At 37.0% G+C, this 21,829-nt stretch overlaps 1 protein-coding gene across 3 annotated transcripts in view; it reads right to left on the bottom strand.

Annotated features, from left to right (window-relative positions):
• Positions 1–6,000: 6,000 nt before the first annotated feature.
• The window catches only part of NUP107 (nucleoporin 107), a 44,346-nt gene continuing 28,517 nt past the window's right edge, over positions 6,001–21,829 (bottom strand). For all 3 annotated transcript variants that reach the window (XM_047865992.1, XM_047865994.1, XM_047865993.1), the window contains 12 exons: positions 21,660–21,708; positions 18,331–18,400; positions 17,895–18,013; positions 17,094–17,132; positions 16,639–16,789; positions 16,192–16,304; positions 14,790–14,892; positions 14,172–14,332; positions 13,264–13,389; positions 10,297–10,410; positions 6,672–6,839; positions 6,001–6,303 (listed from right to left, as the gene is read on the bottom strand). In XM_047865992.1, the coding sequence (XP_047721948.1) occupies positions 6,196–6,303; positions 6,672–6,839; positions 10,297–10,410; positions 13,264–13,389; positions 14,172–14,332; positions 14,790–14,892; positions 16,192–16,304; positions 16,639–16,789; positions 17,094–17,132; positions 17,895–18,013; positions 18,331–18,400; positions 21,660–21,708 (1,321 nt within the window). In that variant the 3' untranslated portion in view covers positions 6,001–6,195. The remainder of the gene's footprint in view (positions 6,304–6,671; positions 6,840–10,296; positions 10,411–13,263; positions 13,390–14,171; positions 14,333–14,789; positions 14,893–16,191; positions 16,305–16,638; positions 16,790–17,093; positions 17,133–17,894; positions 18,014–18,330; positions 18,401–21,659; positions 21,709–21,829) is intronic.

Genomic DNA, 21,829 nt, shown 5'->3' with positions numbered 1-21,829 from the left:
GCAGCACGTCCCGCGCGCCCCGCCCACCTCCGCTCGCGACCACGTGGTTCGGGGCTCCAGTGCTTCCGTCCCCGAGGTGTGGGCGGAGTAGTCTCTACCCTGCGCAGGCGCGCTGGGCTCTGCGTGAGGGAAAATTGCTTTCTAGGTCCCTTACTTGCTTGGTCGCTTAACTTGGACTCTGGTTGGGTGAATATGGGACCTCTCTCTTGGTGTTGGACATTTCCTGTGTGTCATTTGATTTACTTGCTAGACAGCTGCTCTCAAGTTAGTGGAGTGCACACGCTATCGGCCGGTTTACGTATGAGACAGGTGCTGAGCAAGTGTAGTCATGGCCAGAGAGGGGAAAGCATTACTTTTTGAAAGCATGTTTTTAAACATTTTATTTTAAAAATCAAAACATACAAAAAAGTAGACAGTATGATGAACTCTCGTAAACTCATGGTTAGTACACTATTAAGATTTTCTTCTTTTTGAATCAATGTTTGGCCTTTTAATTGTTCTAGAAAACTGCCCGTTTAGCTTAAATGTCCTAATATACTTGGTTAGAGTTTTATATAGTAATCTAACATATTTGAAATTTATTTCATCTGTTGTTCTATCACTTATTCTAAAAGCTATGCATTTGGGTTTTCTTTGTCCCTTGATTAGGCTGCCAGTAATTTGTCTACTTCTCCAAAGTAACAAAATGGGGTCCTGTGAACGTATGATAAAAGAATCAGACCTAAACTTAGGGAGAGCAAGGCGGTCAAGGGCTTCCCCAAGGAAATGACTGTGAAGATTTGCCAATGAGTAGAAGTTAATAAGGCAAAGTCTACAGTCTAGTTTTCCTAACATAGTCTTCCTGATAAGCTTTTCTTCCTATCATGCTACCAAATTCTACTGATTCTTACCATACTGCGTGCCTTTTCCATTGTATGTTTATATTGCCATCCTCTGGTCCAGTTTGGACCTACAGAACTGCCTGGGCAATGATTTACAACATTAACCCTCAGCTGGTCCCCGCTGAAGAGCTGTGGCACCCTGTCTTCATTTAGTCTATTCAATTCATTGTCTCCTTGTGGTTGTAGATTTGGACTGATAATCTTAGCATGGATGATAAATTATCTTTTTATCATTCATCTATTTCTCTTGCAATATTTGAAAATAGTTACAATATGAACTCTGAACTTCGGGTTAAGATATAATAGCATCTAGTGGATTCCAACTGTCTGTTGTTGGGTTAGGGTTACTAATCCTGCCGTTCAAGACCTTCCTGAGTCTGACTCCATCTTTGCCATTCAACCAGTTTTCTGCTGTTCTGGAACCTGCCCTTCTCCAGACTGATTTAATTGGTTAAGTGGCTTTCTCTACCAAAGCACAGGAGTCCTAATCCTTACTTGTCCTGAAATGTGATTATTAGCCTTATTGCTCATTTACAGATGTTGACTATAGAGGTTTGTGGCTGTTACCTTGCAGCTAGAATGGGATGAGAGTAAGATTCCAACCCCAATTTCTCTGGCTCTGGGACCACTGCCCCTTCTTTTAACTGTGGAGAATTGAAAACTTGTGCAAAGTTAAAATAGCATTGTGAACCCTCCTGTACCCATCACCTGGTTTCACCAAATGCCATTTTCATGTGTACCTGCTCTTCACGTCTCCATTTGTTGTTGTTGTTGCTGCTTATTTATTTTGGGGAGCGAGAGATAAAGTGTGAGCAGGGGAAGTGCAAAGAGAGAGGGAGTCACAGAATCAGAAGCAGGCTTCAGGCTCTGTCTGTGCTGTCAGCACAGAGCCCGACTGGGAGGCTTGAATCCATGAGAGCCAAGAGATCATAACCAGAGCCGGAAGTCAGATGCTTAAGCAACTGAGCCACCCAGGCGTCCCTTCACTGCTCCATTTGATCTTTCAAAAGCAAATTTGCATTCATTCAAATGCAATAAACTGTACATATTGTGATGTGGATGCACCTATGTAACCCACACCCCTGTCAAGATACAGTACATATCCATCACCTCACAAAATTCCCTAGAAAATCCCCACTCCCCAACGCCCGAAGAAACCACTGTTCTCATTTTTTCTTCACCATAGTTCCGACTGTTCTAGAACTTCACATAAATGGATCATACAGTATGTACTTTTTGCATCTAGGTTTTGTTTTTGTGTGGTTTTTTTGGGGGGGGGGGAGGGCAGAGAGACGGGACAGAGGATCCAAAGCCGGCTCTACGCTGACAGGCTGACAGCAGTGAAACCAGTGTGGGGCATGAACTCACGAACTGCGAGATCATGACCTGAGCTGAAGTTGGACACTTAACCGACTGAGCCACCCAGGTGCCCCTGTATCTAGGTTTTTGTTTTTGTTTTTTTGCCAGTTAAGTGTCTGACTCTTGATTTTCGGCTCAGGGCATGATCTCACGGTTTGTGAGTTTGAGCCCCATGTCAGGCACAGTGCAGAGCCTGCTTGTGATTTTCCCCCTCTCTCTCTCTCTCTCTGCCCCTCCCCTGCTTGCTCTCTCTCAAAATATTTTTTAAAATTATTTATTTTTTTAGTAATCTCTACACCCAACATGGGGCTCAAACTCACAACCCTGTAATTAAGACTCCCATGCTCTTCCAATTCAGCCAGCCAGGCGCCCCTAGGTTCTTTTGTTGAGTATATCGGTTTTTCCATTTTAATATTGCTGAGTACTATTGTTTTGTATGAACATTCCACAATTTGTTTATAGTCATCCTATTGATGGACACTTGGGGCATTTCCAGTTTTGGACTATTATAAATAATGCTGCTATGAATATGTGTGCATCATGTTTTTGTAGAATTTATTTTCATTTTCTTGGATAAGTACAGAGGAGTGAAATTTCTAGGTTAAAGGATAGGTGGTTATAAGAAAGCCAAAACTTTCCCCAAAGATTGTACCATTTTATATTCCCCCAGCAGGTGTATCACAGCTGTTCCACAACCTCACAATTTGGTTGTGTCAGTCTTTTTTGATTTTGGCCATTTTGATGGATGTGTGGTGATATCTCATTGTGGTTTTCATTTGCATTCTCCATTGATTTGAGCACTTTTTCGTGGGCTTATTGGTTATGCACATTATCTTCCTTTATGAATCATCTATTCTTTGGCCCACGTTTTGCTTTATTGAGTTGTAAGATTTCTTTATATATTGAGTGGGAGCTTTTCTGTCCAAAGATCTGATATATTTTTGCAAATATATTCTCCTAGTCTGTGTCTACCTTATTTATTTTCATAACGGGGTCTTTGATGAGTGGTTTTGTATTTTGGTGAAGTCTAAGGATTACATTTTTTCCTTTATGCTTATGGCTTTCTGTCATTTTTTTCTTGTATAGGAAATCTTTGCCTATCTGCAGGTCATAAAGGTATTCCTTTTCTTCAAAGCTTTAGTTTTAGCTTTAATATTGAGCTTTATAATCCATCTCTAATTTTTGTTAATGGTATAAAGTGGGGGTCACAGTTCTTTTCCATATGGATATTCAGTTGTCCTGTCATTATTTAACTCCACCCAAATCTTCTATTTTGAAGATTTTTAAATCTACAGAAAAGTTGAAAGATTAGTATAATAAACACTCCTGTGCCCTTCACAGAGACCCTAGTTAATATTTTGACATATTTATCTGTGTAGACTTTTATTTTTTTTTAATTTTTTTTTTACGTTTATTCATTTTTGAGAGACAGAGAGCACAAGTGGGGGAGGGGCAGAAGAGAGGGAGACACAGAATCTGAAGCAAGCTCCAGGCTCCGAGCTGTCAGCATAGAGCCCGACGCGGGGCTCGAACCCACAAACCACAAGATCATGACCTGAGCTGAAGTTGGACGCTTACTGACTGAGCCATCCAGGCGCCCCAGTGTAGACTTTTATTTTAAAGCTAAGCCATTTTAAAGTAAAATGCAGACTTCACGACCTTTCATCTCTAAATAGTTTAGTGTGTATCTCTTAATAAGGATACTCTCAGGGCGCCTGGGTGGTTCAGTCGGTTAAGCGTCTGACTTCAGTCCAGGTCATGATCTTGTGGTCCGTGGGTTCGAGCCCCATGTCGGGCTCTGGGCTGACAGCTTGGAGCCTGGAGTCTGCTTCGGATTCTGTGTCTCCCTCTCTCTCTCTGCCCTTCCCCTGCTCATGCTCTGTCTCTCTCTCTCTCAAGAATAAACATTAAAAAAAAAATAATAATAAGGATGCTCTCCTATCTGGCCCCAATACAACAATCACACCTAAGAAAATTAATTCAAGCACAGCAACTAATATACAATCTATTTTCTTGCTGAAATATTGATAAGAACTGTGTTAAACCTGATTATCAATTTGGGGAGAAATGACATCTTCACTATGTTGAGTCTTCCATTTAATGAACATGGTGTGCCTCTCCATTTATTTTGATCTTCTTCCATTTCCTTTATCAGTATTTTGTAGTTTTTAGCAGACAAGTCTTATACATAGTTTAAGATTTAGATTTTCAAGTCCGTTCATAATGCTCTAATTTTTAAAAATTTTATTTATTTTGAGAAAGACAGAGCACGAGTGGGGGAGGGAGAGAGAGAGGGAGAGAGAGAATCCCAAGCAGGCTCCGCATTGTCAGCACAGACCCCGACATAGGGCTTGAACCCATGATGCTGCAAGATCATGACCTGAGCCAAAACCAAGAGTCGGACGCTTAACCTACTGAACCACCCAGGTGCCCCATCTCATTTTTTTAATGTCTAAAAATGAAAGAGGTTTGGGGAAGTAAATATTTCATCTTTGGGTCAGTTTCACTAGCATCAGTAAAAACTTGAGGCAGAGTCCACTGCTTCTCCACCTTTCCCCAGCTGATGACAGAACAATGTTGGGACAACTACTGCTGTCTGCCGTGGGTACAAGGGGAGGATCATTTAAGCCAGAATATCCCAAACTAATTAGAATCACCTACGGCATATTCTACTTAAAAGTACAAGTTCTAAGACACTATCCCAGGCCCCGTTGCCAGACATCTGTAGAGGTGGCATCTATAAATATGTATTTAAGAAATTCCTCAGGTAACTCAGATGTTCAGCCAGCTTTAGGAGTTACTAATCTGGACCGTGTTTTCTTTTAGAGTCACGTTATCTTAGTTATTCCCCCTTGTAAGTCCTACGCTCTTGTCAATTTGGCATATTTGCCGATTCATAAACAGGCAGAACCATTTCTGGGCCTTGCACATACTGATTTCCCAACATGCAGTGCCTCACCCTTCTTGGGCCATATCTTTGCCTTTGCAAATTCAGTGCATTACTCAAACGGCAACTCCAGTGCTTTGTCCTCAGAGACGTCTTAGCTGGAAGTAGTTTCTTCCTGCTCAGATTACTTGCATTTTTTTTTTAAGTTTATTTATTTATTTGGGGGGGGGGGGTGGAGAAGGGCAGAGAGAAGACAGAAAGAATCCCAAGCAGACTCTACACTGTCAACATGAAGCCCGATGCAGGACTCAAACCCACGGACTACGAGATCATGACCTGAGCTAAAACCAAGAGTTGGAGACTTAATCAACTTAGCCACGCAGGTGCCCCAGATTACTTGCATTTTTTGACGGTGTTTTAAAAATGTATTTGCTTTATTTCCCCTACTAGAAGGGCTGGACTAGATTCCACTCATTTTGTATTTCCTAGTTTATTCAGTGCTTTCTATGTACCAGATACTACATTAAGTCTTTGCAAGATCCCACTTATTTTAGTAGCCAGTTTGCTGAGAGGTTAATAAAAATGTTTTCAAAATAAACAAGAGCATAATATTAGACAAAAGTCTTGCTATATTCATTTTACCTGTAGTATTTAAAAAGTATTACGTTTTATGAGCAATTACATAATTGGCTTAGAAATGTATCTACTTTTCATCCTCTTTATAATTTTGAGATATTAGAATACTTATGATCACAGAAGAAAAATATGATAATAAGAAATTTAACTTCTCATTCATTACATAATAGACAATCCTGGAACTTGTAAGAACAGAAAATTTTAATTTTTACATAATTTTATTAATAAACACAGGGAAATACTGACATAATACATTAAAATTCCAAAGTATCACCATAATATTCCAAAAAATACAAAATTCAAATGTCTAAATTTTCAAGCATTTTCCCCAGGACAATGCAAAAGAAAAAAACCCAGTAGTTACAAATATGTATATTTTACAGAAAAGTCCATTTATCATGGAAATTAGCGAGATCACAAAGAGTGGATGGATTATGACTGAATTTCATATCCTAATGGATCAAGTCCCTCGTCTAGGAGCATTAGAGAGGATTCTCTTAACTTCTGTAGCAATTTCCTCAGTTCTTCCTTAGAAAATACCTGATTTTAAGAAAAGGAAAAAGAGAATGAGAACAAGGAAGAATCTATGAACTTGGAGTCACCTAATCAACCAGATTAGCTTAATGTAAGAAGAAATTCCTCTTTAAAATGATTTATGTAGCTGGAGGCCAGTATGTTAGCATGGTCCAAGAACTTCAAAGCTATTCCTTTGAGCCAATCTATTTACTTCTAACTGCTTACGAATATGTACATATTTTTGGAGAAAAGAACAAACATTAGAACTGGACCATTACTTTAAGAAAATCTAAGAACATCTAAAAAATGTAGACACATCTTGCAAAATCAAATATTACTACATAGCTTCTCAAATCACTAAAATTTAAAACTGCAAATGCTCTAGAACTTACCAGATACAGTTTGTGGCGCTCAGAGGATACCATGTCTGCTAACTGCAAGCATTCCTGATACTGGCCGGTACTATGCAATATGGTATGAAGCAGAAAACACAACATGGGCAGACAAAGCTTTCTCAGTAAAACCATTTGATGTGTTCTTTCATGGTCTTCTTCAGCGTCCTATAGACAGACATCAAGTTGTCATCTTAACAAGTTTAAGCTAAGTAGTGTCACCAAAAAAAAATCAAGTACTAAATCAAAACCAAAATGTAACAGGTACCTAATGGGGTTTCTCTAAAGCTTGTGACGCCCATTAAAAACAAAATAAAACAAGGCAGGATTTTAATCATGATAGCTAGAGACACCATTTTTTGGTAAAAAAGCATGAAGGTAAACAAAATATATTAGAGGAGTCCCAGGTCTGATAATGAAAACAAAATGCTTCTGAATTTGTATGTCTAATAATTATGTCTTGAATAAAAACATACTTAGGGGCGCCTGGGGTGGCTAGTTGGTTAAACGTCTGACTTTGGCTCAGGTCATGATCTTGAGGTTCGTGGGTTTGAGCCCCGCATCGGGCTCTGTGCTGACAGCTCAGAACCTGGAGCCTGCTTCAGATTCTGTGTCTCCCCCTCTCTTGCTCCTCCCCGACTCACTCTCTGTCACTCTCTCATAAACATTTAAAAAAAAAAAATGCTTAAAACAGTAAGAGTTAGAGACTAAATATTGCTAGAACAAAAATCAGAACAGAAAATAAGCCCCTTTCCCCTGGATGTATGTGTACAGATGGAAAAACATCCAGAAAGGACACCAAACTGACAGTGGTGATTGCTGCTGGGGAGAAAGGTCATGATGGGGGTGGGGGAAGGTGGGGAGAGGCATACACAGAAGGACAAAAACTTTGTTTTTAAGCAATGTGAATTTAGGATTCCTTTGTATAATTTTTCAAAAATATAAAAACTAGGGGCGCCTGCCTGTCTCAAGTCGGTTAAGTGTCTGACTTCGACTCAGGTCATGATCTCATGGTTCGTGAGTTCGAGCCCCAGGTAGGGCTCTGTGCTGACAGCTCAGAGCCTGGAGCCTGCTTCGGATACAGTGTCTCCCTCTCTCTGCCCCTCCCCCGCTCACACTCTGTCTCCTCTCTCTCTCTCAAAAATAAACATCTATCTATATATATACATATATATAACTAAAAAAAACCTATAAATTTGAAAAATACCATTAATGAGAGAACAGATATATGAGGAAAACTTAATGTAGAGAAAACAATTAGCATTTCTAAATATACGTGGATCTTCTAAAAATTATGTGGGCAGTAAGAGTACAGAAATATATCCAAGGCATTTTGTCATAACAGATTTGAAAACTAGAATCATTAAAATAATAATAAAGTATCCAGCTTTAAAATGTATGAAATAATCTTAAATATAGGAAGGAAATCCACAGAATTCATAGTGTAAGATAAAACAGAAAACAAGACAAACTAGGGGCTCCTAGGTGGTTCAGTCAGTTAAGCGTCCGAACTCTGGGTCTCGGCTCAGGAGATCGAGCCCCACACTGGCCTCTGCACTGATAGCACGGAGCCTGCTTGGGTTTCTCTCTCTCCCTCTCTCTCTCTGCCCCTTCCTGGCTCTCACTCTCTCTCAAAATAAACTGAAAAAAAAAAAAAAAAAAAAAAAGGGCAAGCTAAATAAATGATCTTTAGAAAAGCCTAATAAAATACCTAATTTTTAAAAATTAAAAAAACTTTTTTTAAAAAACCTAATTTTTTTAAAGGCAGAATCTTCTTAGAATTTGGATTTTTCTTCCTTTAGGACCACTTGTATTAATCAGTGAAAGTATCTTCGTGTGACAGACTAGAGTATTAAGTTGCTAAAGCATTTTTCAAAGGTAGATGTACGTGGTGGCAGGAAGCAATAAAATGTAATGTGGTAATTCTACCAATGAATAATTGTACTGACTGATGCTGACCTAGGTCAGGTTTCCACACACAGGAAACATTACTATCAATCTTTTAGTCTTGTTTTGAGATAGAAATATAGAACGGTAAATATTAAAATGCATACCTCATGCTTTCTTAGCTTTAAAAGGGAAAGCACTTTCATTTCTTTCCTCAAATAGGCACTCCCTACTCTCAGAGGGGGATTTAAAATCAAGGTCTTACTCATAAGTCAAATGAGCAGCTGGAGCCTGCTAAGAATGAGAAGCCTGCTTCCTTCTGAGTGACTGCTATCTGTGCTCCCGTGCCGTCTGTCCCCAAGGCTGCAGGGGCAAAGATGCGAGTGACCCAATCACTCAGAACCAGTGACTCTTGTCAACTCTATTTTTACAATACTCCAGACCGTCCATTTTGTAACTTTCATCATCTAACCTACTAAAATTAATAATTTAGAACAAAGATTTATGTATAAATACTCAAGTCTTTTCAAAATTTAAATACTTAAGTAGCATTTTGCAACATTAAAATTTTATCTTCATGAATACCAGCATGAATCTGAAGAGAAAAATTTAGCCCAAGCAACCTACTGAAGGTTCAAAACCATGTAAGAAATCAGCAGAGTTCTATTATGAACTTCAGGGAGAATTTTAAGTAACTACAGTATCAGGAATAGAAGTAAATAGGGGCTCTAATCTAGCCTTATAACCTATAATTTTTTTGCTTCTGGTCAGAAAAGGGGAGCTAGAGGAGCTAGAAAAATATAGTATCTAAAAAAAAGGGGGGGAATAATATATCAAGATATGGAGAATAGCAGAGGGAAAGATACTGAGAATGCTTCTATGGTTTTCTGTTCAAAATACTACACCATACATCCAAAAATCCAGCATTTCCACTTCCCCTTAGACAGATCATGAGGTGTGTAGAGGCAAAGCTGGTCACTCCTGGTTTCTTTTACGCTCTAGGATCAGGCCTCAGCGTCTTCCACTCGCGTGAATAGTTACCTGCAGTATGCCTCCTTTCTCCTATCTCAACTCATCCAGATTCTACCCCATTCATTCAGGAATCAGTCAAATGCTATACATTTCAAGCATCCTATCTAGACCTCTTCCAGTGAGAAGCAACCTTTTCTTTTTCTGAACTCACAAAATACTTAACCTGTGCTTTGTTACGACATTTAGTACTTTTGTAACTGGTTCTCAACCCAGGATACACATCTAAGCTCTCATGCCAGATTAAAACAAACAAACAAACAAACAAACAAACAAACAAACAAACAGAAAACAACCACCCTCCCCTGACCTACCTCTGACCAATCAAACCAGAATCTCTGAGGCTGCACCCCATTTTTGAAAAGCTCCCCAAGTCATTTACATGAATAGCTCAGAGGTGAGAGCTACGGTTATTAGACCTACCTTCATATCCTTAAATTGAGTTGAATATGACATATAATTAAATTTTTAGGTCCAGAATTTTAAAAAATTAGATTTTAGTATCCTGAATGAACATATTAAATCTGAAGAAAGTTTATCCAAGAGTCAAGATTTCTATTCCCTAGCTAGTATTTTCAGTTTAGGTTTCAATTATGGGATGTTCTGTTATAAGTACAACAGTTATATAAGATCTGTAGGTGCTCCTATTCAGAGAAAGAACCTTTTGAAAAAAGACTTTTTTTTAGCTGTACACAAGGCACAAGCTTACCTCTCTAACATCCACCATCCACCCTCCATCAACAAACAACAAGACATTGTACATTTTCTCCTTCACGTCAGCAGTTAGGGCATCCAAATGCCCTTTCCAAATAACATAATCCATCTGCAAAACAAACATAAGGGCAGACATATAACAGACCAAAACCAATAAATAATGTATTTTTAAAGCACACACAGGAATATTTACATGGAACATCACTCTAAAGAGTTGACTTAACAGAGGAACACATGACTCTTGATCTTGGGACCTTGAGTTTGAGCCCTATGTGTGGTGTAGAACTTACTCGAATAAATAAAACTTTAAAAAAAAAAAAAAAGAGTTGACTTTAATCAGCCAAATACAAAAATAAGTATCAACAGACTGTAGTTAAGTAAAACACTAAAACTGAACACTAATGTCATCTGAAGGCATTTTTCACGTTTGGTTAATAACCTACAGAAAAGTAACTAAACACATGGCTTTTTTTTTTCAAAGAATATTAACAGAAATATCACCTATTACAATAAGAATATAACTGCCAAAAAACCTGCTTCTTTAAATATATAACCTGATAAACACACAGTTATATGGTCAATTAATCTTCAACAAAACAGGAGAGAGTATCTAATGGGAAAAAGTCTCTTCAATGAATGGTGTTGGGAAAACTGGACAACAGCATGCAAAAGAATGAAACTGGACCATTTTCTTGCACCACACACAAAAATAAATTCATTCAAAGACCTAAATGTGAGACTTGACACCACAAGAATCCTAGAAGACAGCACAGGCAGTGGTATTATCTCTGACATTGGCTGTAGCAACATTTTTCTAGATATACAACCAAAAATAAACTATTGGGACCACATCAAAATAAAAAGCTTCTGTGGGAATGCAAGCTGGTGCAGCCACTCTGGAAAACAATATGGAGGTTCCTCAAAAAACTAAAAACAGAACTACCCTACAACCCAGCAATTGCACTACTAGGCATTTATCCAAGGGACATAGGTGTGCTGTTGTGAAGGGACACATGCACCCTCATGTTTATAGCAGCACTATCAACAATAGCCAAAGTATGGAAAGAGCCCAAATGTCTATCGATGGATTAATGAATAAAGAAGATGTGGTGTATGTATGTATGTGCGTATATATATATATATGTGTGTGTGTGTCTGTATATATATATATATATATATATATATATATATATATATACACATATATGTATGTATGTATGTATGTATGTATATACACACACACACACACACACACACACACACACACACACACACACTGGAGTATTACTCGGCAATCAAAAAGAATGAAATCTTGCAGAAGTATGGAAAGTATGGAAAGAGCCCAAATGTCTATCGATGGATTAATGGATAAAGAAGATGTGGTGTATGTATGTATGTATATGTGTGTGTGCATATATATATGTATGTATGTATACATATATGTGTGTGTATGTATGTATACACACACACACACACACACACACACACAATGGAGTATTACTCGGCAACCAAAAAGAATGAAATCTTGCCATTTGCAACTATGCGGATGGAACTGGAGGGTATTATGCTAAGTGAAATTAGTCAGAGAAAGACAAATATCAGAGACAAAACAGATGAACATAAGGGGAGGGAAGCAAAAATAGTATAAAAACAGGGAGGGGGACAAAACATAAGAGACTCTTAAATATGAAGAACAGAGGGTTACTGGAGGGGTTGTGGGAGGGGGGATGGGCTAAATGGGTAAAGGGCATTAAGGAATCTACTGAAATCATTGTTGCACTATATGCTAACTAATTTGGATGTAAATTTTTAAAAAATTTAAATTAAAAAAAAAGAAAAGAAAAAAGACGACAAAATAAAAAATATAAACGAACAAATAAATAAAAAGCTTCTGCACAGTGAAGGAAACAATCAATAAAATTAAAAGGCAACCCACTGAATGGGAGCAGATATTTGCAAATGACACATCTGATAAAGGGCTAGTATCCAAAATATATTAAAGAACTTATACAAATAATATCCTTGAAATAAATAATCCAATTAAAAAATGGGCAGAAGAAATGAACAGACATTTCTCCAAAGAAGACATCCTGATGGCCAACAGACACATGAAAAGATGGTCAACATCACTCCTTATCAGGGAAATACAAATCAAAACTTAACTCCAATGAGATATCACCTCACACCTGTGAGAATGGCTAAAATCAAAAACACTAGAAACAACAAGTGTTGGCGAGGATGTAGAGAAAAAGGAACCCTTGTGCACTGTTGGTGGGTAAGCAAACTGGGGCAGCCACTGTGGAAAACGGTATGAAGGTTCCTCAAAAATCACACCACTGGATATTTACCCAAAAAATAAAAAAACACTAATTCAAAGAGATACATGCAGTATCCCTATGTTTACAGTAGCATTATTTACAATAGCCAAATTATGGAAGCAGCACAAATGTCCATTGATAGATGAATAAAGATGTGATGTGAATGTGTGTGTGTGTGTGTGTGTGTATGATGGAAAATTACTCAACCATAAAAAAGAATGAAATCTTGCCATTTGCCACGACAGGGATGGAGCTAGAGAGTGTAACACTAAGTGAAGTAAGTCAGAGAAAGACAAATACCATATGATTTCACCTATATGTGAGATTTAAGAAACAGAACAAGCAAAGAAAAAAAAGAGAGACAAGCCAAGAGACAATCTTAACCTCTTACAGAGAACATACTGATGGTTACCAGAGGGGAATGGGGTGGGGGGGATGGGGGAAGTAGGTGATGAGGATTAAGGAGCGCACTTGTGATGAGCACAGGGGGATATATGAAAGTACTGAATTTCTATATTGTACACCTGAAACTAACATAACACTGTATGTTGACTATACTGGAATTAAATTGTTTTAAAAAATGTGAAACATATGACCTGTATTTTTAAGATGCAATAGATCCATCTTATCTATATTCAACTTACTTCATATTTCTTTTCTTTGTGTTCATGAGCCACTTTCTCAGTAAAAGTTGCTTGATGTATCAATGTAGGTTTTTGTGGAGCTGAATTCATATGCTTAAACCACTCATTAAAGGTTTCATGGGCTTCCTAAGATGTAAAACAGAAAAATACAAAAAAACCCACAGGTTTTCCATATGTTCAACACAGTATTTACAATCTAGTTCTTAGAAATAATTTTGCAGCATCAAGAAACAAGAACATCAAGAACTGTTCAATATTTATTTTTTGCACACAAAAAAATCATTGTGAATAAATATTTTGTCAAGTGGTAAACACCAGCAAGGTACGCATATATTGTGTTTTCTGGCACCTACTCCTACCTCAGCACCTGGTCATACACATATCTTGACCTTTACCATTCTGTGAAGTACGTATGTTTACTTGTCTGTCTTCTTGACTAGCCCATTAGCTTCTAGAGGGCAAGGATAGACTGCTATCCACAGATGTAGCTCTAGAACTTAGCCCAATGTAATTACTTTGTTATTTGTTGAATGAATTTTAAATGAGTATGTTGTTATTTTAGTTATAAAGACTCTAGAATATTTCGCTTTTCTGTTTTTGCCAAAAAAGAGAAAAAGAAATATTAAAGTTGATACAAGCATTCAAAGAATCTTAAGAAAACTAAGTTTCAGACATCACACACACTACCGCATGAGATGTTCTTGGTTGGTTGGCATTGATTAGATACTTAAGGCAATGAAGGCCAGATCACGATTTCAATGTTCCTGTGGATCAGTCAGTACCACAGTCACAAGAGAAATAAGATAATAAGTCAGTCACCACTTCTGAAAAACAGTTCAAAGTCTGAGAGTGAATCAGAAAAGTCATCAGGAAGATAGGCACATTTGTGATTTTCTTTACAATCTCACCAAATAAGCTCTAATGCATAAATGTTCTCTGATAGCATTATCATCTTCAGCAGGAAGTGGACTGTCCATTCCTTGTTCCTCCCACTGATTATAGATTTCTGCTATCGAATCCTGAGGAATTTTCAAAAATACCTCTTTTGCAGCTTCATGCTTTTTTGATGCTGTGAAAAAGATGGTACACATGTGAATTTCTGTATAATCGTTTATAAAGGAGCCAAATCATTGGTTTGCAACTTTTACAGTCAGCTATAAGCATCTCCAGTCCCAATGTACTTCTATTAAAGGTGTGGGGGATCTTTCTACCTAATGACCAGGATTTTCCTTATTCCAATGTGACAGTCACAAAAGGATACATTAAATGCAGTTGCTTTTACCCACTTTTGTGTCTTAAAGCAATTATATTTTTCAAAGCCTTGAGATTATATGAAAAATTGATTAGACAATGAAAATCCATTGTTATATGTTTTGTTTCATAACATCAGATTTGATATACTAGAAGGGCTGTTTTGTCATCTGTCCTCCCCTGCCCATTGGAAGGGTTAGAAAACCAGTTAAAACTAAATTTAGGAATATATGGATTCAAACAAAAACTTTAAAAAGTATTAAAATAAAGCATACCCAAGAATTTTCTCATTATCGCATTGCCTTGTTTTAGCGCTTCTGCCCTCTGTGCTGGGTCAAATACCAACCAGTCAATTACGTCAATTTTTAAGCGGTCCTCCTATTTATTTAATTGGAAAAAAGACATCAATTTTGGTATTTTTCTAAGATATTTTGCAAATTAGTAGAATTAACTTACATCTGCACTTCTAGTAAACATGATTTTCCCCCAAGTGATACAGAATTATGAAAGAATCTACCTTTCCTTAGTTTCTTTTCACATTTAATAGCTCTCTATTAAATTACAAAAAAACTTATTGGAGTGTGAATCTGGAATTAAATATTCTGTGTCCCACCAACTTAACCAAGTCATTACTTAACTGTTATTCTAAAACATTTTTCTTTCCTAGATAAAAACTTTCTTTAAAAAAACAAAACAGGGGCGCCTGGGTGGCTCGGTCGGTTGGGCGTCCGACTTTGGCCCAGGTCATGATCTCACGGTCCGTGGGTTCGAGCCCCGCGTCGGGCTCTGTGCTGACAGTTCGGAGCCTGGAGCCTGCTTCAGATTCTGTGTCTCCCTCTCTCTCTGACCCTCCCCCGTTCATGCTCTGTCTCTCTCTGTCTCAAAAATAAATAAACATTAAAAAAAAAAATTAAAAACAAAACAAAACCCTTTTAAAAAAGATGTTTATTTTGAGAGAGAGAAAGAGAGAGCAAGAGAAGGGCAGAAAGAAAGGGAGAGAGAGAGAGAGAATCCCAAGCAGACTCTACAATAGCAGCACCGAGCCCAACTTGGGGCTCCATCCCACAAACCATGAGATCATGACCTGAGCCAAAATCAAGAGTCAGATGCTTAACCAACAGACACACCCAGGCGTCCTGTCTGAAAATAGGATAAGTAAACTACTGAAGAGTTAGTGATTGATCAAGTATCTAGAATAGTCTGAGCAAAAACCCAAAGCTCACTTTTTTCTGTTAAAGAAGCTTCCCGGGGCACCTGGGTGGCTCAGTCGGCTCATCCCACTTTGGCTAAGGTCACAGGTCATGATTTCACTGTTCATGTGTTCAAGCCCTGCGTCGGGTTCTGTCCTGACAGCTCAGAGCCTGGAGCCTGCTTCGGATTCTGTGTCTCCCTCTCTCTCCCCCTCCCCCACTTGCACTCTATCTCTCAAAAAATAAACATTAAAAAATAATAATAAAGAAGCTTCTTTTAACACAATACTACTGTAAGTAATTTTAATCCCTTACGTAAGACCTTCATTTTGCTGCCAGCTTTTATAATTTAAAAGGTTTTGGCTGACAAAGAAAAATTCTTAAAAAAAGAAAAGACGCCAGAATATTCTAAGTTGGAAGTTGACCAAAAAGCAACATGAAGGATTATTCAGAGTTACACACACACCTCCCTTGCCAGTCATATTACCTCTGTAGTGCCAGTATCTAGGGCTGGGGCCACGTCATGATGACTGAATTCACCATTATCTTTCTTTCGGGTATTCTCAACTACAGTCTTTGTTATAGCCGCAATATCCAAATCTAAGGAATATTTTTTAAGAGACAAAAATAAGAACTAATCATTCACACTAATATTCTCTAAATGGTCACAATGATTTGGTAAACTGGGATAAAATTTCCTTAAAAATGTAACATATAAAATACGAAAGACGTTACAAAAGAAAACGCCAAAATGAGGATATTTTACACACAAGTTGTAAGTAATTTTATTCCTAAAACAGAATTCCATGAAAATTTTTATTTTTTTTTTCTCTCAAAAGCAATAAAATTTAAACCTGGAAAGATAAATGTTACTGATGCCAAAATGGTAACTTGCCTACAAAGCCCAACAGATAAAGTTCTCAACCATTTTTACCTGCTTCCTTAGCCAGCTCCAGGCAATGGTGGCGCTGCTCAAATTCTGTAACACCTTCCAAAAATAACGCATACTGGGCAATAGCTAGGTCTTGAGGCAAGTGACAAGTATAAAATGCAATCAGATTTGTATGTTTCTCATTTATTAAAAGCTAAAAAACAGAAAAAAATCAAAGGATGTTAATAATAAAACAGGTTCTGGAATCAACAGTGTTTTTTAAAAAGTTCACTTCAAAATTTCAAACATATTTATGAGAGATTCATATAGACATGGATTTGTGCTGCTAAACAGGATAATTTAAAATTCCAAATAAAATGTACTTATAATAATTAAAAGATCTCTTACGGATTCTGAAGGCTCTCCTGCCACTGAGCATTAACACACTACTGTTCTGATTTTTGTTTTCATCAAAATGGTGGGGAAAAAAAATCAAATTGTGGATTCTCAAAGTTTACCTGGATGTATGCCTTTAAAACTTCAATGGAGACTTCTTCCTTGATAGAAAAAAAAGTATACAACCCAATTATAAACACAACTGTTTATGTTTATGTGTACCAGCAATATATCTAATAAAAATTCTATCAAATGATTTAATGACTTTAATATTTACCACTGAGCAATCACTATACGCTAGGCTAAGCGCTTAGCAAAGTTCATGTATTGCCTGATTTAACCTTACCATAGCTTTTCGTAGGCGGTTACTATTATTGTTCACAATTTACCAAGGAGGGAATTAAGAATTTCTAAACTAAGGAACGAGGGAGGTTTTATTTACCCAGAATTACACAGCTAGAAGCTGCCGAGTGAGGATGTGAACCCAGGATTCTTACTCCAAAGCCCAAGCTTTCAACTGTTGTACCATCTGCCTTCTACATGTACTCTGACCAAAATGTTATCATCATTTAGGAAAAAAGTAACAAAAAGAAAAAGAAAACAAAAATTTTAAATCTCACACAAAAATGAGTCTGGTTCAGTTAGCTTAGTTGACTGATTTAGAGTTGGGTGCTGAGGGGGATAAAGCTCTTGAATTTATCAAAAACCACATAACCACCAGCATTCTACATTCACAGACTAGAGCCCTAAATGGTTACCTGCAGTGGGTTATCACCAAGTGACCATAAGAGACTATACAGAACACTTTTGCACCCATACCACCATTTCTAGAAAACAACAACAAAAAAATAAGTGTGTTTTCCTGATGAGAGGCATATGGCAACAGCCTTGCAAAGAAGAGTAAATTGTTCTTTTTTATTTACTTTGGTCTGTAGTCCCAGTGTGCGAAAAAACAAAATGAGGTGAGTCATGAAGCGGAGGAGGTGTCCAGGTAGATTGTTTCTGCTTTTGGAAAGCCATTTGTTAAATTCACCCATCAAACCTACAAGCCATCAAAGCAAAGATTCAACAATAGGGATAAAAATCAAAAGGAGAAATAAACATTATCAAAGACATTTACTGCATTCCTATAGTGCTATTAAATCACTACCTCATTGTTAATATGCGACATATAAAACAGATCCTGGATTAAATTCAAACTCCATTTTTTTTTTCAAACTCCATTTTTTAACAATACTTGCATTCAATATAAAGATTAAAAGATGTGGTGAGTCATGCATTGTTTTGTTGACTTTTTACAAAATTGCCATAAGAAAAAAAGAATTCGTACCAACTAAAATGAAAAGTATAGTATCTTACCATCAATGTCTCCCAGGATAAGGAATTTTTGAACTATATGGTAATGTTCTTGATTCTCTTCCAGAACTCTCTGAAAAAATGTTTACATTTTCCATAAATCTTCTAGTGGTCATTCTATAGTATTATTCACTGGCAAACTAAAATGTCAACTTTTGAAACAATATATACAAAGAAAAAGTTTTAATGAAGGGTCTCAGGAGATCAAAACAAAATATGAGAAGGATATTTTCTGCCCTTCCCTAGCTCGCTCGTGCTCCCTCTCTCTCTCAAAAATTAACATCAAAAAAAAAAAAAAAGAAGAAGAAGAAGAAAGCAGGGAACTATGACAAAACGGTTTAATCTCTATGAATATTATTAAAGTTTTACTTTTTATATTTTACTACTGTTTTTCTTGGCACTCCACGGTGAGCCAGAAAGGGAGGGCACATGGAACCTAAGCAAAACAAACCCTACGAGTCCTTTGAACCTGAGCGGCAGTTCCTGCAGGCATTCCTTGGGTATTCTCTTCTGCACATGGCACCAAGCGTAACAGAAATCACCAAAATAGTGATTAGAGTAGAAAAACCAAGTAACCTGCTGTTAGAGTGTTTAGAAGCAGAGTTTATTTCTTTTTTGTTGAATATGTTTTAATTTTTATTTCATTATCTGAATTTTCTTTCAGCATTTATTATTATTGTTTTTTAATGTTTATTTTTAAGAGAGAGACGGAGCACGAGTGGCAGAGAGGCAGTGAGAGGGAGACACAGAATCCGAAGTAGGCTCCAGGCTCTGAGCTGTCAGCACAGAGCCTGACGTGCGGCTCGAACTCATGAAGTGTGAGATCATGACCTGAGCCAAAGTCTGACACTCAACTGACTGAGACACCCAGGTGCCCCACATTTATTCTTTTTTACATTCAAATCTTTGCTCCACCTGAATTGATTTTAAAACATGGCATGAGGTAGTGATTTAGCTTTGTTTTCATCCAGATGGAAAGCCAATTATGCCCATACCATGTATGTATATAAACCATTTCTCTTCCTTTGAAATGAAAAGATCACCACTGTCATTAAGTTCTAATACATACTTGGATGTCATATGGACTTCTGTGCTTCACTGATCTATTCATTCCATACTAACTGCATATTATTTTCTTGTATCTTTATGCTGCTTTATTATCGAGTAAGACAAGCACGGCATAATACTGTTTTTTTCCATTTTTTTTTTGCCATTCTCACTTATTTTACTTGTAAATTTTTCTGTTCAGAAAAATTTCCGAAAGTATGAAGTTTCTATGTTAATTTCTGAATAGCTAATATTTACATCAAATCTTCTCATCCAGGAACATGGTATATCTATTCAAGTCTTCCCATAAGATTCTATAGTTTCTTTACCAAGGTCCTCACACCCCCAGTTAATTTTATTCCTATGTGTTTTATAGTTTCGGTCAATAATTTAAATGGGACTTTTCTAATTAGTTGTAGAAAGTACAGACAGGCTATGATTTTGGGGGGGATAACTTTGTCTGGAACTTAGATACTTAAAAAATTCTCTTATTCTTTTTTTTTTTTAATTAAAAAATTTTTTAATGTTTATTTATTTTTGAAAGAGAGAGACAGAGTGTGAGCAGGGGAGGGGCAGAGAGAGAGGGAGACACAGAATCTGAAGCAGGCTCCAGGCTCTGAGTGGTCAGCACAGAGCCAGATGCGGGGCTCGAACGCACAAACCGTGAGATCATGACCTGAGCTGAAGTCGGATGCCCAACAAACTGAGCCACCCAGGAGCCCCCAACATTCTCTTATTCTTATTAGTTCTTTTATTAATCCTAACAACTTATTGAATCTTGAGTTTCTAGATTTATACTTTTATCATATGTAAACATTCCCCCTTTCTAATATTTATATTTATTCCTTTATTTGTCATTAGCTGGAATCTCCAAAATAACAGACTGGTAATGAATACTTGACAGAAGAAACACTAATTTCTTTACTATACAAAGTAAAGTAATAAGGAAAAAATAAAACTCAACAGAACAACAGGTAAAAGATTTGAACAGGAAATTCACAAATGGTCAATAAACATAGGAAAACTTGCTCAGCCTTACGAACAGGAAGGGAAATAAGAGTAGAATAGTGAGCTCCTATTTCCCACCTAACCTGTTGGATTAGCAAAAAAAATTGGAAGTGTGACATTTGGGGCTGGTGAGAATTCAGGGAAATGACCACACTAATAAATTATTTATAGGAATATGAGTGAAGTGCTACAATCAGGTAATTATACATCTACCCTTTAACTCAGCAACCCTGCTTTCAGGACACTTATCCTATAACAGGCTTGGTAGATAAGCATATATGTATATAAGCTTAACAGCAACTTTAGAATGAAAGAATGTTCACTGCAGTGCTAAGAAACAACCTAAATACCATCAAAAGAGGAATGTTTAAAAAGAATAAGTTAGGTTACATTAAGTCTATATCCACTAACTTGGATAAAGTATTATTAAATGAAAAAACAAGACAAAACAACTCTCCCCCGACCAAGTTGTAATGTACGTAGTATGATGCAAACAACAACAAAAATCAAAATCCTATCTTGAACTATATACATTATTTACACATATTTGTAATGGTATGGAGAAGGATACAGAAGAATACAGAGCTATATATTTATCATCTCTGGGGAATGAGAATAACCATAAAGGGGTTGGGAAGAAGTTATTATATAGGTCTTATTTATATTTTTGGATTATTTTGTTACATACTTCAGTTATTTACAATTTGTTAGGCGAATAATACTTAAAAATATTAGATTAAGATCTAGGAAAAGTCTTGTTAATTTCCCATTAATATTTTTACTTTTCAAAAAGAAAGGGATAAATTAGCTTACATGCATACACTTATTTTTAATGCTTATTTTTATTTTTGAGACAGAAAGATAGAGTGTGAGCGGGGGAAGAGTAGAGACAGACAGGGAGACACAGAATCTGAAGCAGGCTCCAGGCTCTGAGCTGTCAGCATAGAGCCCAACATGGGGTCGAACTCACAAACCGCCAGATCATGACCTGAGCCAAAGTTGGATGCTTAACTAACTGAGCCACCCAGGAGCCCCTCCGTACTCTTATTTTTAGATAAAACCAATCCTAAACCAAAGAGACAGAAATGAAACATTATTTAAATATGCAACTAAGTCTCTTCCTTTTCAAGAATGTCTCTCATTTGGATAAGAGGTAAAGAAAAGAAGAGAATATAACAGTTTCATAAATTTTTTTGCCTTTCAGCTACAGTGCACACCAACATAACATTCAGTGTTTCCTATTCCAATTATCCTAAAATGTTCCTACCAATATTTACCTTTTTATCAGTAGCCTGAAGTTCTTCAAATACCTTTTCTAAGGTCCAACTTTAAAAAGAAAGTACAAGAAAGGGATAAAACAGTATTAATAATATGAACAAGGGCTACAAAATAAAACTTTACAGAGCGTATTACAAATTACCAGGACAAAAACCAAACCAATAAACTC

Source organism: Prionailurus viverrinus, chromosome B4 (genome assembly GCF_022837055.1).
Source record: "Prionailurus viverrinus isolate Anna chromosome B4, UM_Priviv_1.0, whole genome shotgun sequence".
Taxonomy (NCBI): Eukaryota; Metazoa; Chordata; class Mammalia; order Carnivora; family Felidae; genus Prionailurus; species Prionailurus viverrinus.
The sequence above is the reverse complement of the archived record's forward strand: the minus strand, read 5'-3'. Positions and strand labels throughout refer to the sequence as shown.